Source organism: Cherax quadricarinatus, chromosome 19 (assembly GCF_038502225.1).
Source record: "Cherax quadricarinatus isolate ZL_2023a chromosome 19, ASM3850222v1, whole genome shotgun sequence".
NCBI lineage: Eukaryota > Metazoa > Arthropoda > Malacostraca > Decapoda > Parastacidae > Cherax > Cherax quadricarinatus.
The window spans coordinates 47,697,383-47,712,062 of record NC_091310.1 but is presented as its reverse complement, the minus strand read 5'-3'; the positions used below and the strand labels follow the sequence as shown (position 1 = coordinate 47,712,062).

The window sequence follows — 14,680 nt, the reverse complement described above, 5'->3', positions numbered from 1 at the left end:
TGTTCACCAGTTAACCAGTCATTGTTCACCAGTTAACCAGTCATTGCTCACCAGTTAACCAGTCATTGTTCACCAGTTAACCAGTCATTGTTCACCAGTTAACCATTGTCCACCAGTTAATCACTGTTCACCAGTTAACCATTGTTCACCGGTTCTTCAACTGTCATAGGATGCTAACACAAGTTTGCTTTTGTTTTATTTTATTAAGATGTCAAAATACTTTATAACCTAATTTTGTACATATCACAGTGAAGTGTGTGTGTGTGTGTGTGTGTGTGTGTGTGTGTGTGTGTGTGTGTGTGTGTGTGTGTGTGTGTGTGTGTGTGTGTGTGTGTGTGCTGCACCATGTTTTTTGGATACATCAGCAGTGTGCTGGTATCCTATTCTACATTATAGTTTCACAGTGGGACCAAAAGCTAGGTGTGTTTCCCTGTCATATTCCATCACGCAGGATGAGGCTCATAGAAGGTGTTGAAATGTGTCAGTCTGGACTGGGAGACTTCAGTGGGATAATGAGGATATCATCAAACACTCCAGCAAGGGTTAATTAACTATAGCAGCAGAACTGGAGTTACTCGGGATGGCATGTCACATACACAGTATAAATGTAATTTTTATGAAGATATCTCCAACATCACAGAGCGACGGTAAAATAAATTATACATAGGAGGCAGAGGAAAGAAAAATGTGGGTGGAGAAAGGAAGAAGTAAATGTAATACGACATCTAGACACACGTATATATATAAATATATACACATACATATTTTGTACACACACATATACATATATTCATGAAAAAAAAAACTACAGGGGGAATTGAGTGATAGCTTTAGGCCTTTCATGTTGCAATCATACATCATCAGGAGCTTGCAGTGTTTGCAGAAGAGGAGGAGGTCCAAGCACATACGGTCACAGGAAGCATCTTGCTCTAATGATTCGATCAAAGACCCTGCCTCTTATCGTATTTCCTTGGACCTCCTCTTTTCTGCAACACTGCAAGCTACTGCCGATGTGCTGAATGCAAAATGAAAGGCCTAGAGCTATCATTCAACTCTCCCCATAGTTGTTTAGTATCTTGTATCGCTTGTTCGCGATTTTTGTGTAATATATATTCATATATAAATTAGTAAATAATTCAGAATCATTATAAACCTAAGAGCATATAGCAACAGTAAATTTATTTTTATACGTGGCAATAAAATGAGAGATCCACCACATCAGTGATCTGCTGATGAAGTAATACTACGTAAATCACCATAATATGAGAATAGTCAATGATAAACACTATAAGTTAGTCATAGTCATAGTACAAGGTATATTAATACTAAACATTATATCTATATATATATATATATATATATATATATATATATATATATATATATCTATATATATATATATATATATATATATATATATATATATATATATATATATATATATATATATATATATATATATATATATATATATATATCATGGGGAAGAGGAACAGAATTCTTCCTCCGTAAGCCATGTGTGTTGTAAGAGTCTATAAAATGCCGGGAGCAAGGGGCTAGTAACCATTTCTTCTGTATATATAACTAAATTAAAAAAGAGAAACTTTCATTTTTCCTTTTGGGTCACCCCACCTCGGTGGGATACGGCCGGTTTGTTGAAAGAAGTATATGCATATAATCTGGTTTGACCCAACATTGGGGAAAGCAGTTCTAATTCCATGGATCAAGAGCCTTTCAGCATCACTGCACCCCCCCCCCATTTCCCTTCTCCTCAGGGTACTGAATGGTAAAACAGCTGACGGTGAAAATCTTGGCAGTGTGGGACAGTGAAGCATCATAACTGGAATATAAACATTCATGTAACATTTTGTGCTGAGCAAGTTTTATCCCTTCAATGTTTTATACAAAATGTAGCTACTTATAACGTTCACTAACCTAATATAACATTAGGGTTTACAACATCCACCCAACACTGGTCGCCTTGAAGAAAAATGCTAAGAATAAAACATCCACCCAACACTGATACATCAAAAAAAGGTAGCCATAACACTAGAAAATATTGAAATAACATTCACATCTTCTAAGACTCAGATGCTCAGAAAAGAAACTTTGTCTTCTGTACCACCATAATGGCCAAAGTGGTGCATCGGGACTTGTAACATACGGAGAATAAGGTCTCATTGTAAGTTATGTACTGAGTACTGGTTTACCATACCAAAAACGCAAGCGTTTCTTTATTGAATATTGAGACATCATGCCAGAAACTTGGGGAGGAGGGGGGAGCAAAGGCAGACAACTTGTACTGGAATTTACAGAAGCTTATCCCTGCATTAAGCACCATCTTGGTAGGTTAGTACAACTAGGCTGCATCAGTCATGTGCTTAACACACGCTCCCATAAAAATAAATATAATTAAACTCAGTAACAGGATTTTTTTTTCTACAGGATAAAATCAATGCCACTGGGTATTTTAAAGCAGTACTGGGTTATACAGTTTTCTCACGCATTCTCAAGTAATCTTTAATACCAATTTTTGCATAAACTGCTATGCTGCCCTTTGTAGAAACTCCACAAATGTACTTATTATCAAGCCTCACTGAACACATAGTGGGCAGTAATAGCGTGTCCTCCCTGCATCATATACAGACTATAAAACAACAGTACTAACACTACGTAAAACAATCATTATAACATAAGAATTAGTGTCACCGGTATACATTATAAAGCAATTATAGTCATACTGCACAAACAAGTTGTAATAATATTAAACAATTTCACAGTGATATATATATATATATATATATATATATATATATATATATATATATATATATATATATATATATATATATATATATATTTAGAATTCGCAGAACAAGCGAAATATTCATACACTAATCTCTGGTCGAAGGAGACTCGAACCTACGAACCTTGGGACAAGGTACGCAGTACTCTAACCACCCAGCCATACTGGACCAATACCTCGGTGCCCATATAACACTAAACGTTTTGATCCAAGGCAACCATCCTTCAGGCAGATGACATTAGCTATTTCATCTCATCCCCTGCATGCATCGACCGACGAGAGATTTTTACAATGTATATATATATATATATATATATATATATATATATATATATATATATATATATATATATATATATATATATATATATATATATATATATATATAATATAATATATATATATATATATATATATATATATATATATATATATATATATTATACACTAATCTCTGGTCGAAGGAGACTCGAACCTACGAACCTTGGGACAAGGTACGCAGTACCTTGGTAGGGTGTGCAAAAGAAGAAAATTAAAGGTGAATACAGGAAAGAGTACGGTTATGAGGATAACAAAAAGATTAGGTGATGAAAGATTGAATATCAGATTGGAGGGAGAGAGTATGGAGGAGGTGAACGTATTCAGATATTTGGGAGTGGACGTGTCAGCGGATGGGTCTATGAAAGATGAGGTGAATCATAGAATTGATGAGGGAAAAAGAGTGAGTGGTGCACTTAGGAGTCTGTGGAGACAGAGAACTTTGTCCTTGGAGGCAAAGAGGGGAATGTATGAGTATAGTTTTACCAACGCTCTTATATGGGTGTGAAGCATGGGTGATGAATGTTGCAGCGAGGAGAAGGCTGGAGGCAGTGGAGATGTCATGTCTGAGGGCAATGTGTGGTGTGAATATAATGCAGAGAATTCGTAGTTTGGAAGTTAGGAGGAGGTGCGGGATTACCAAAACTGTTGTCCAGAGGGCTGAGGAAGGGTTGTTGAGGTGGTTCGGACATGTAGAGAGAATGGAGCGAAACAGAATAACTTCAAGAGTGTATCAGTCTGTAGTGGAAGGAAGGCGGGGTAGGGGTCGGCCTAGGAAGGGTTGGAGGGAGGGGGTAAAGGAGGTTTTGTGTGCGAGGGGCTTGGACTTCCAGCAGGCATGCGTGAGCGTGTTTGATAGGAGTGAATGGAGACAAATGGTTTTTAATACTTGACGTGCTGTTGGAGTGTGAGCAAAGTAACATTTATGAAGGGATTCAGGGAAACCGGCAGGCCGGACTTGAGTCCTGGAGATGGGAAGTACAGTGCCTGCACTCTGAAGGAGGGGTGTTAATGTTGCAGTTTAAAAACTGTAGTGTAAAGCACCCTTCTGGCAAGACAGTGATGGAGTGAATGATGGTGAAAGTTTTTCTTTTTCGGGCCACCCTGCCTTGGTGGGAATCGGCCAGTGTGATAATAAAATAAAAAAAAAATATATATATATATATATACATATATATATATATATATATATATATATATATATATATATATATATATATATAATGCAAGACAAGCCACGGAGGTGGAAATCTTTGTCTTATAAAGAATTGTTTTCCTCTAATTTTGTACTACTCATATTGTCGGTATTTAACCACCGGGATGGGATGGGAAAGTATGTAGCGATTGGCCCCACTACTGAGGAGAATATGTCTGGTCAGTGGGAGGTGTGGCGGCCTGGGCAAATCCCTGAGTGTTGTTCTGATTCGTGGGTATAGGAGAATTTCGTGTGTGGAATGGACGTGGGGCCACTAGTAAGTCATCTGGCGTCGTTGAGCAATTGTAATTGTAGCCCGGAGATGTTGCTTTGAGCAGATCAGAAGTGCGGCCTTGGTGTGAAGGTATCACTAGTGAATCGTCAGGAATGGTAGAACCAATGTGGTTACGAGGTGTGGCCAGAGGTAGGTCTTCGGGTACACAGACGTAGGTGCGGGGAACATCACAAGGGCTCCTGGGGGTGGAACACCCTGAAGATCGAGACTCTGCAGTCAGATACTCAGGGCGGAGGGTGCTGGGTGAGCTTGATGGCTCTTTAGACTCCTGCGGCAGCAGTGGTGATGAGCGGGTATGGGGGCTGTAGGCCGAAGAGGGAGCCCCACCGACTGACTCACCATTAAAAGACTCTTGTAGTGGTTGTGACGGGCAGGGAAGAGAACTTTGGACGGGAGAGGTAGCTCCTCCCTCTGGTCCACCGCCCACCAGATTTTCGGAAGCATTCTCCTCACTTGTATTCATTAATAATTCATCCACTACATTCCATAGTTCCTGGAAAAGAGAAAATATACAGATGTTAATTACAGTCAAGGCGGGTAAATTTAGATTAGCTTAGGTAATTTGCACATATGTTACTATGTATGATAATTTGTGTAATTGTAATTATGTGTACCTGTACCTAAATAAACTTTCGTAGTCTATCGTATACAATTTTTTATAGTATGCCCTAGGGTTCTGTCTTATAGATTACACATGGATTTTAGAATCACTGGATTCTTATTTTAGGGGAAATTTAGTGTGCTTGAAGTGATGGCTTTTTTCTTTTTTAATTTATATTGATGTTTATAACCCAAGATCAGTAGCTTGGCATTAGGCCACATAGTTACTCTGCTATATACAAATAACCCGCACATAGAAGAGAGGAGCTTACGACGACGTTTCGGTCCGACTTGGACCATTTACAAAGTCACACTAACGAGAAGTATAGCAGGACATGTATATATAGGCAGGAAGAGGTAGTGGTAGAAGTAGTAGTAGTAGTAGTGGCCACTACTACTTTGTTAGTTACGCTGCTGCTTTCTCCAATATTTTTATTATGTTATCATCCTAACACTCCTGGTCAGGTCTTCGTCTGCTGGGTAGTTGGTTATGTATTACCATCCTCTAATTGGTAGTTTTCTTGAAATGTAGTTCTTGATCTCACATCTATTTAGGTTATCAAGTATCTTAGATATACAATTGATCCTCAGTTCCACTCCTCTCTTATACTCTTATAATAAATGATGCATTATTTATTATTTCAGTATGTTTTGCCTGTGTGATGCCTATTATTTCAAGTTAGACTAACTTGTGAAGAGGGTTTGATAGGGGTAGGGAAGGCTATGGTTATGTGGAGTAAGAGCTTAGTGGGAGTGGATAACGGTACGGTGAAGAATGAGTAAGTCTGGGTGGGGCATCTAGGGTTAGACTGGGCCTGGTAGTTGGTATCATTGTTAGCTGGGTTTGGGGGGTGCGTCCTTGGTGTCTGGCTCACTGTGTGTGTCCAGTTACAGTTTGCCAATCTGTCCACTGATACTCTTTAAGTCTTTCTTTTTTCTTTTTCTCAGGGTCTGCTTTCAACATTTCTTCAAGACGTGTAAGACATATTCATCTGATTCCCCAGTTACTAACTTCAAATTCTCTTCAAACTAACACCTACCCTCAATTTGTGTATCTTGTCTCTTCGATGTCTTTACATCTCATCATTAGCTGCATTAAGTCTTGTTTGTGGCTCACATGGCATTATCCACAGTTCACACTGAAGGACGGGATATCGCTTCCCGGCACGAGTGAAGCGTAGGGCATGTTTACATAACATTAGAACACTGCAGCAGACCTACTGGCCCATGTACTCACCTATTTGTACTCACCTATTTGTGGTTGCAGGGGTCGAGTCCTAGCTCCTGGCCCCGCCTCTTCACCGGTTGCTACTAGGCCCTCTCTCTCCCCGCTCCATGAGCTTTATCAAACCTCGTCTTAAAACTGTGTATGGTTCCTGCCTCCACTACCTCATTTTCTAGGCTATTCCACTGCCTTACAACTCTATGACTGAAGAAATACTTCCTATCTCTCTGACTCATTTGTGTCTTCAACTTCCAATTGTGGCCTCTTGTTTCTGTGTCCCCTCCCTGGAACATCCTGTCTTTGTCCACCTTGTCTATTCCACGCAGTATTTTATATGTCGTTATCATGTCTCCCCTGACCCTCCTGTCCTCCAGTGTCGTCAGGCCGATTTCCCTTAATCTTTCTTCATAGGACATTCCCCTTAGCTCTGGAACTAACCTTGTCGCAAACCTTTGTACTTTCTCTAGTTTCTTGACGTGCTTTATCAAGTGCGGGTTCCAAACAGGTGCTGCATACTCCAGTATGGGCCTGATATACACGGTGTACAGTGTCTTGAATGATTCCTTACTAAGGTATCGGAATGCTGTTCTCAGGTTTGCCAGGCGCCCATATGCTGCAGCAGTTATCTGATTGATGTGTGCTTCCGGAGACATGCTCAGTGTTATACTCACCCCAAGATCTTTCTCCTTGAGTGAGGTTTGCAGTCTTTGGCCACCTAGCCTATACTCTGTCTGTGGTCTTCTGTGCCCTTCCCCTATCTTCATGACTTTGCATTTGGCAGGATTAAATTCGAGAAGCCATTTGCTGGACCAGGTGTCCAGTCTGTCCAGGTCTCTTTGAAGTCCTGCCTGGTCCTCATCAGATTTAATTCTCCTCATTAACTTCACATCATCTGCAAACAGGGACACTTCTGAGTCTAACCCTTCCGTCATGTCGTTCACATATACCAAAAATAGCACTGGTCCTAGGACCGACCCCTGTGGGACCCCGCTCGTCACAGGTGCCCACTGTGATACATCATTACGTACCATGACTCGTTGTTGCCTCCCTGTCAGGTATTCTCTGATCCATTGCAGTGCCCTTCCTGTTATATGCGCCTGATGCTCTAGCTTCTGCACTAATCTCTTGTGAGGAATTGTGTCAAAGGCCTTCTTGCAGTCCAAGAAGATGCAATCAACCCACCCCTCTCTCTCTTGTGTTTGCTTGCACCGATTTAACAGAGTTAAACCGGAAGCTGCCATAGTGAAAAGCTCTGTTCCACAAGGCACAGTACTTGCCCTCATCCTGTTCCTCATCCTCATATCAGATATAGGGATATAATCCACAGCACTGTGTCATCCTTTGCAGTCGATACTAGGATCTGCATGAGACTCTCATCTGTTGAGGGCATGGTTAACCTCCAAGAAGATATAAACCAAGTTTTCCAATGGGCAACGGAAAACAATCTGATGTTCAATGAGGATAAATTCCAACTACTCCGTTATGGAAAACTGGAGAAGACAATAACTAGGACATAGTATACTACAAACTCTGTTCATACAGCATAGAGGAAAAATAATGTGAGGGACCTGGGAATGGTAATGTCTGAGGATCTCACTTTCAAGGATCACAACAGTGCCACAATCACAACTGCAAAGAAAATGATAGTATGGATAATGAAAACGTTTAAAACAAGAGACGCCAAGTCAGTGACGATCCTTTTCAAATCACTTGTTCTCTCTAGGCTGGAATACTGCGGTAAAGGGTTAACATCTCCCTTCAAAGCAGGTGAAATTGCAGATCTAGAGAGTGTACAGAGAACCTTTACCGCACATGTAAGTTCCATCAAACACCTCAACTACTGGGAATGCTTGGAAGCGCAGCCGAGAGATATATCATAATATACACTTGGAAAATCCTAGAAGGAATGGCTCCGAATATGCAGACAGAAATCACTCCCTAGGAAAGTAAAAGCCTGGGCAGGCGATGCAAAATACCCCCAATGAAAAGTAGGGGTGCCACTGGTACACTAAGAGAAAACACTAAGACTGATCAACAGCCTCCCACCAAGTATAAGGGGAATTACCAATAGGCCCCTGGCTGCCTTCAAGAGGGAGCTGGACAGATTCTTAAAGTCGGTGCCAGATCAGCCAGGCTGTGGTTCATACATTGGACTACGTGTGGCCAGCAGTAATACTGGGTGATCTTTTATGTAACATTGGAGATAACAGTCTTTTCGACCCTGGACTTCTTACAAGGGTTTTGGCAAGTCCCTCTTCACGAGGACAGCCAAGATCTAACTGCATTCTCCACTCCTACAGGTCATTATCACTTCCTCCATATGGCCTTTGGATTACAATCCTCCCCTATCACGTTCTCAAGGCTCATGACTAATATCCTTAGAGCTTTTCTTTTAGAGTTTGGAATGCTCTTTCTTGACGGAAGGTCCAAACAAAAGGAGCATCTTAAGCAACTCAGTTAGAGGAACAGCTATGGAAGAAAAATTGGCAATGGGCAATGAAAGATCTATAAAAACCTGCTAAGCCCACAAAGGATCTTATGGCATCAGCAGTTTTGGGAGTTGGAAAATTTAGTACTGCAGTTACTTTGGTCAGTCGTAACCCCTCTAAGAGTGACTACGTGACCAAGAAACATGATTTCTGATCTGAAAAATTGACATTTAGACATTTTGATCTTTAAATTGGCTTCTTCAAGCTTACCAAGTACTACATCGTCTTTTCAAGTGTGTGTGCATGTCTTTAGACATGACGATTACGTCGTTTAAGTACACCATAAGTGCATTACCTATGAGACCTCTAAAGATATTAGTCATGAGCCTTGAGAACGTGATAGGGGAGGATCGTAATCCAAAGGCCATATGGAGGAAGTGATAATGACCTGTAGGAGTGGAGAATGCAGTTAGCTCTTGGCTGTCCTCGTGAAGAGGGACTTGCCAAAACCCTTGTAACAAATCCAGGGTCGAAAAGACTTTATCTCCAATGTTACGTAAAAGATCACCAAGTACAGGAAGTGGGAAGTGATCTGGAATAGTTTTCGCATTTAACTTCCTAAAGTCAATCACTGGGTGCCAAGCACCATCCTTCTTAGGTACTAGGATCAAGGGCGCATTCCAGGGGTTTCAGATCAGAAATTAAGTTTCTTGGTCACGTAGTCACTCCTAGAGGGGTTACGACTGACCAAAGTAAAGTAACTGCAGTACTAAATTTTCCAACTCCCAAAACTGCTGATGCCGTAAGATCCTTTGTGGGCTTAGCAGGTTTTTATAGATCTTTCATTGCCAATTTTTCTTCCATAGCTGCTCCTCTAACTGAGTTGCTTAAGAAAGATGCTCCTTTCATTTGGACCTTCCATCAAGAAAGAGCATTCCAAACTCTAAAAGAAAAGCTAACATCTGCTCCAATTTTGAAATTTCCAGATTTTTCTAAGCCCTTCTATCTGACAACTGATGCTAGTTCTATTGGCATAGGTGCCGTACTAGCTCAGAAGACTGATGGCAAGTACAACGCAGTTGCATTTGCTAGCTGAGTCCTTACGAAGGCTGAACGTAATTATACAGTAACTGAGCAAGAAGCTTTAGCAATAGTATGGTCTTCAAAGCACTTCTGAGACATTATTTATCAGCACTCTGTTCATGTCTTGACAGACTACGCTCCACTGATACCTTTATTCCAGAACAAACAACCTACTGGAAGGTTAGCGAGATGGACCTTGACTATCCAAGAGTTCAATCCTACCTTTGAACACTTACCTGGCAAGTCAAATGTAGTCGCAGATGCCTTATCGGGACATGTTAGTATAGTAACTGCAGACTCTCCATTTACTGCCGAGGATGTAAAGAATGCTCAGTGAACAGATCCCATGTGGTCTGGTGTGATTCGATTCCTGCTCCAGGAAGATCTTATTCTGACTGTGAAGCCACCAGCACCCATCAGTGACTTTGTCATGAACCAAGAATTACTGTATCGAACAGCAGAAGGGTATACCAGTTAGTAATTCCACAGTCACTAGTGAATGTAGCCTTACAGCTAGTTCACGATGTACCATGTGTTGCGCACCCTGGTATGGATCGTTCAGTAAAACAAGCCAGATTGAAATACTTTTGGCCTCGTATGGCAACTGATATTTCTGAGTATGTTAAGAAATGCAGTGTCTGCATGCAACATAAAGTTAATGCTAATGGTCCTAATCCAATCCAAGTGTATCCAACTGTGCATTATCTGCAGGCTTACCATATTAAGTCCCTAGTAACAGATAATGGAGGTGAATTCTGTAATGAGATTCTTGAAAATTTGTGTACCTTGTACAAGATCTCTCAATCCACCATTGTTCCTCATCATCCTGCTAGCAATGGGTTAGCGGAAGGAACCAATAAGAAAGTACTTGTTGTCTTGAGAGCCACTGTCAATCCCAACAGTGAAACTTGGGATGAAGTTATACCTGATGTGCAGTGTGCTATAAATTCTGCTTACGATGTTTCTATAGGTGACACTCCACATTATGTATTGTACGCTGTAGATAAACACTTGCCTTATGAGTTGCTATATTCTAATCCAAAACCAAATTACAACTTTGATGATTTCATAGCAACTCGTACCAGCTTAGCTCAAAGCATCTTTAGAAGAATCCGTGAACCACTTCATAAATCAACAGCAGAATTTACAACACTCGAGCAAAGCCGTCCAAAATCAAAGTAGGTTCGAGAGTTATGCTGACTAACTTTAACAAAACGTCTGCAATGCCTAAGCTTGATCAAAAGTTTGTTGGTCCTTATCGAGTAGTTGAACATATCACTGGCAATAAGTATAAGGTTAGAGAAATGAGTACTGGTCAGTATAAAGAATCGCATTTAGATCATGTGAAGTTAGTATGTGATGATAATGATGTTCCAACCCAGACTAATGTGACAGACTCTGACAATCCTCCTGATCCTGTACTCTCTACCTCTGAGACTCAGTCAGATGATCAACCTGAATGTCGTTATTCCCTACATACACGACAGGTATTGATAAATCCTCAAGTATCATTTGTAACTACCAATTCTGATTTGCCTCAAATACAGCATGAATTAGCCAGTGCAACAGAGTTTGATCCTCCCAGAGATGACACCCATTCTGCATATGTCAATCTCACCCTAGCAGAGTTGGGATTAAATGTAAATAACCTGTATAGATGAATAATTACAGTATCAACTTATTAATATTCAAGAATTTTTTTTGTGTGTTCACATTCTCTCCGAATTCTGAGAGTTAACAGTCTAGATTTGAGTGCACTGAATCTGCCTTTCTGTTAAACACTTCTTTCTTTGCATATATTTCTTCCTCAGAATCCGTAGATCACATGAATACAGATCGATCGATCCAATTTTTTTTATCACTTCTACTGTGTAATCCCAATGTTGAGTTTCATTCTATGAGTTGTGCTATATCATACCTTGTAATGCATTACAGTTTCATTACAGTAAGTTTCATTATAGTCAATTACGTAAGCTTCCATTCCAATATTCTCCTTATGTTATAATATTCAATTGTTGTGTACTTTGACATTGTATAGAATCAGCCCAAGCCATACACCTGCCGTCTCTAGCTTGTATTAGCTGTGTGTCGGGACAACATACGTTAGCGTCGCCGAGCTCTCAGTAGTACCAGTTACCAGTAACCAGTTGCCAGTAGATGACTCACTACCAACTGTCTGTGTGAATCACTGACTGTTATTCACGTTGCTGCTGACCATAGCATGTTTTTGAACACCGCTCACCCTCTAGGCAGTGGTGGGTCAGTCTGAAATAGAGAGCAGAGAGGGGCAGGGTGGCTGATGGTGCTTCCCATACTTTCCATTATAATTATACGTGAGTGTTTTTACCCCATCCACGTTATCGAATCCACATGACAGTTGTCCCTGTTTACCTAGTACTAAGTAGGTATCTGGGTGTTAAGTGACTGATGCGAGTCGCATCCTAGAGAACAACATTAAAGGGCCCTAATGTAGATAAGACAGCCCCTGATGATGCACTTGATTTGGGGGGGGGGTTATCCTGAACAAAAAATCTTATTTTATCTTATCCTCCCACCTCTCTTTCAACTAGAACCTATGTATGTCTTCCTTTTATTGGTGTATTCAGGCTGTATCATCCAACCTCGCATTGCTCGCTCATCGTGGTTTTTCTTCACTGTTCTGATTTTAAAACACCTGCCAGATAATTTTGATTTCATAAGAATGTTACTCTTCGCTGCTTCTTCATCGTTGTCGCCAGATCCCAGCTTCACCACTAGCAGTCTTTCTGGAGGTATTCGTGTTATGTTTGCCCTGATTTACCCCTGCTAACTTTCGTAGGCCTACCACACAGCAATACTTTTAAAACCGCAGGATTTTATGAGTTTATTTTATTCCCACCTTAGATTATAGAATACTCCAACCCGTATTTCACTTCAATTAATTGGACTTTTCTTTTACTAAGACTGTACTTTGTACTGGGTTAATAACTCAGGATAATCACTATTAACCCTGAGGGTTTGTAACTCTCAGGATAACCATTATTAGCTCAGAGAGCTTAGCAGCTCAGGATGACCACTTGGGTCCTTTGGTCTTCTTCCCAGGATGCGACCCACAACAGTCAACTAACACCCAAATACCCAATGGAAATAAGGACCCCAGTCGAAATATGGGGTGGTCCTAAGTAATTTACACATGTTACTAGATATAATATTTGTTCTTATGTGCACATGTACCTGAATAATTTACTCATGTACTTGCTACTAGAGCACAGGGGCAAGAGGTGAAAAGAAACCTGTCTAACGTTTCCACCAGTGCTGGCATTGAACCCGGGTGCCTCAGATGTAAGCCGAATCGCTACCATTTAATTCACGAGCCCTGAGTATGTGAGAGAGAGAGAGAGAGAGAGAGAGAGATCGTACACATGCGCACTGATTTGCTGCAGCAAGATTGTTTCCCGCCACACTGCCTTCCTGAAGTTTCTCTCGGCTTCTCAGGTTGTGCCGATAATACACTCAACCTTGCTACGCTGGTCCAAACTATTCAATAAAACCTGAATAAATGTCAAAATATTACTAACCTGATGGTGATCATGTGACCAGGAGGCGGCTATCTGCAGGTCCAGTTGTAGTGAGGATGTGACGGAGGAGTCCAAGACCGTGTGTGGCATCACATTATTTATAAGATTGTTTAAGGTTGTGTGTGTGATCTCCCTGCCCACCTGACCCAGGATAACCCCTGCTCCATCTTGCTGGTGGTTTTCCCATTCCTGGCTCACAATGTCACTGTCGCCAGGTGAGATCATGCTTATGACGTCTGCAAGGTCTTTCTAACACAACACTATAAGATATTTTTGCCAAATTTCTAGTCAATGTTTCGTTTCTTAACATCACAGATTGAGCAGAAGTTAAATTTACACTGAGTAATTTTAAAGGTGATAACCTCGCAGGTGGTGCTGAAAGCGAGAGTGAGAAGGGCCTCCCCCGTGGTATAGTGTGAAGGAGCTAAGTGGTGTGTGTTACCCCTCTGGCTGCCTCCACAACACTGGTGCGCGGGTTACCGTGCACCACACTCACACTCGGCCCTCTCAGACTCCCACATGTTGCATCACGTTTACATTTCCATCTGCTAGCTGTTATGAATGATTCTTTGAAGACAAATACGAGATAAAAAATTTTGTTTTCACACCTCTTAGGGGTGCCCTCGAAATTCTGCGCTAATGAATCCTTACCTCAGTCCACCCCATCTTAGACAGCTTCACCTTATCTTAATAAGGTTTGGTGATGAGTGTTATCATTTTTATTTTGCATCACCTTCCTCGAGTGAGGAAGTACTTCCAAGCGATACCGGGAGGGAAATATCTTATGGCCAGCTCTTCATTATGTCTTCAGTTTATACCACATTATTTTTTTTAATCAGAAGGAAGCGCTAATCCTGCTGAAATCATAGCGCTTGGGGAATGGGAGACATTCAGGTTCGATCCAAGGAAAGAGAAGCTAAATTTAGTTCCTTGGATTAAAAGCTCCTCAATTGCCTTCCTTGAGGCACCTTGGATTATAATTATCACGGAGAGCGCTAAACCCGTTGGATTTTACAGCGCATGTGGGGGGGATGGAAGGTATCCACACAATTCAGGGAACCGGGGCACAGATCCAATTCCCTAGATCAACAGCCCCTCACCAGCGTCAAGGAACCTCCCTTGAAGAGAGAGGCACCTTGGAAATTACCTTCATCGAACACGTATAATTGTTT

The 14,680-nt window shown here is 41.0% G+C and overlaps 1 protein-coding gene across 1 annotated transcript; it reads right to left on the bottom strand.

Moving 5' to 3' along the window:
• Positions 1-4,340: 4,340 nt before the first annotated feature.
• On the bottom strand, positions 4,341-14,650 carry LOC128688383 (uncharacterized). The gene is made up of 2 exons (XM_053776223.2): positions 13,509-14,650; positions 4,341-5,107 (listed from the first exon to the last, which is right to left on the bottom strand). The coding sequence occupies exons 1-2, from the start codon at positions 13,731-13,733 to the stop codon at positions 4,478-4,480; spliced, it is 855 nt and encodes a 284-aa protein (XP_053632198.2). The 5' UTR covers positions 13,734-14,650; the 3' UTR covers positions 4,341-4,477.
• Between the last annotated feature and the right edge of the window lie 30 nt (positions 14,651-14,680).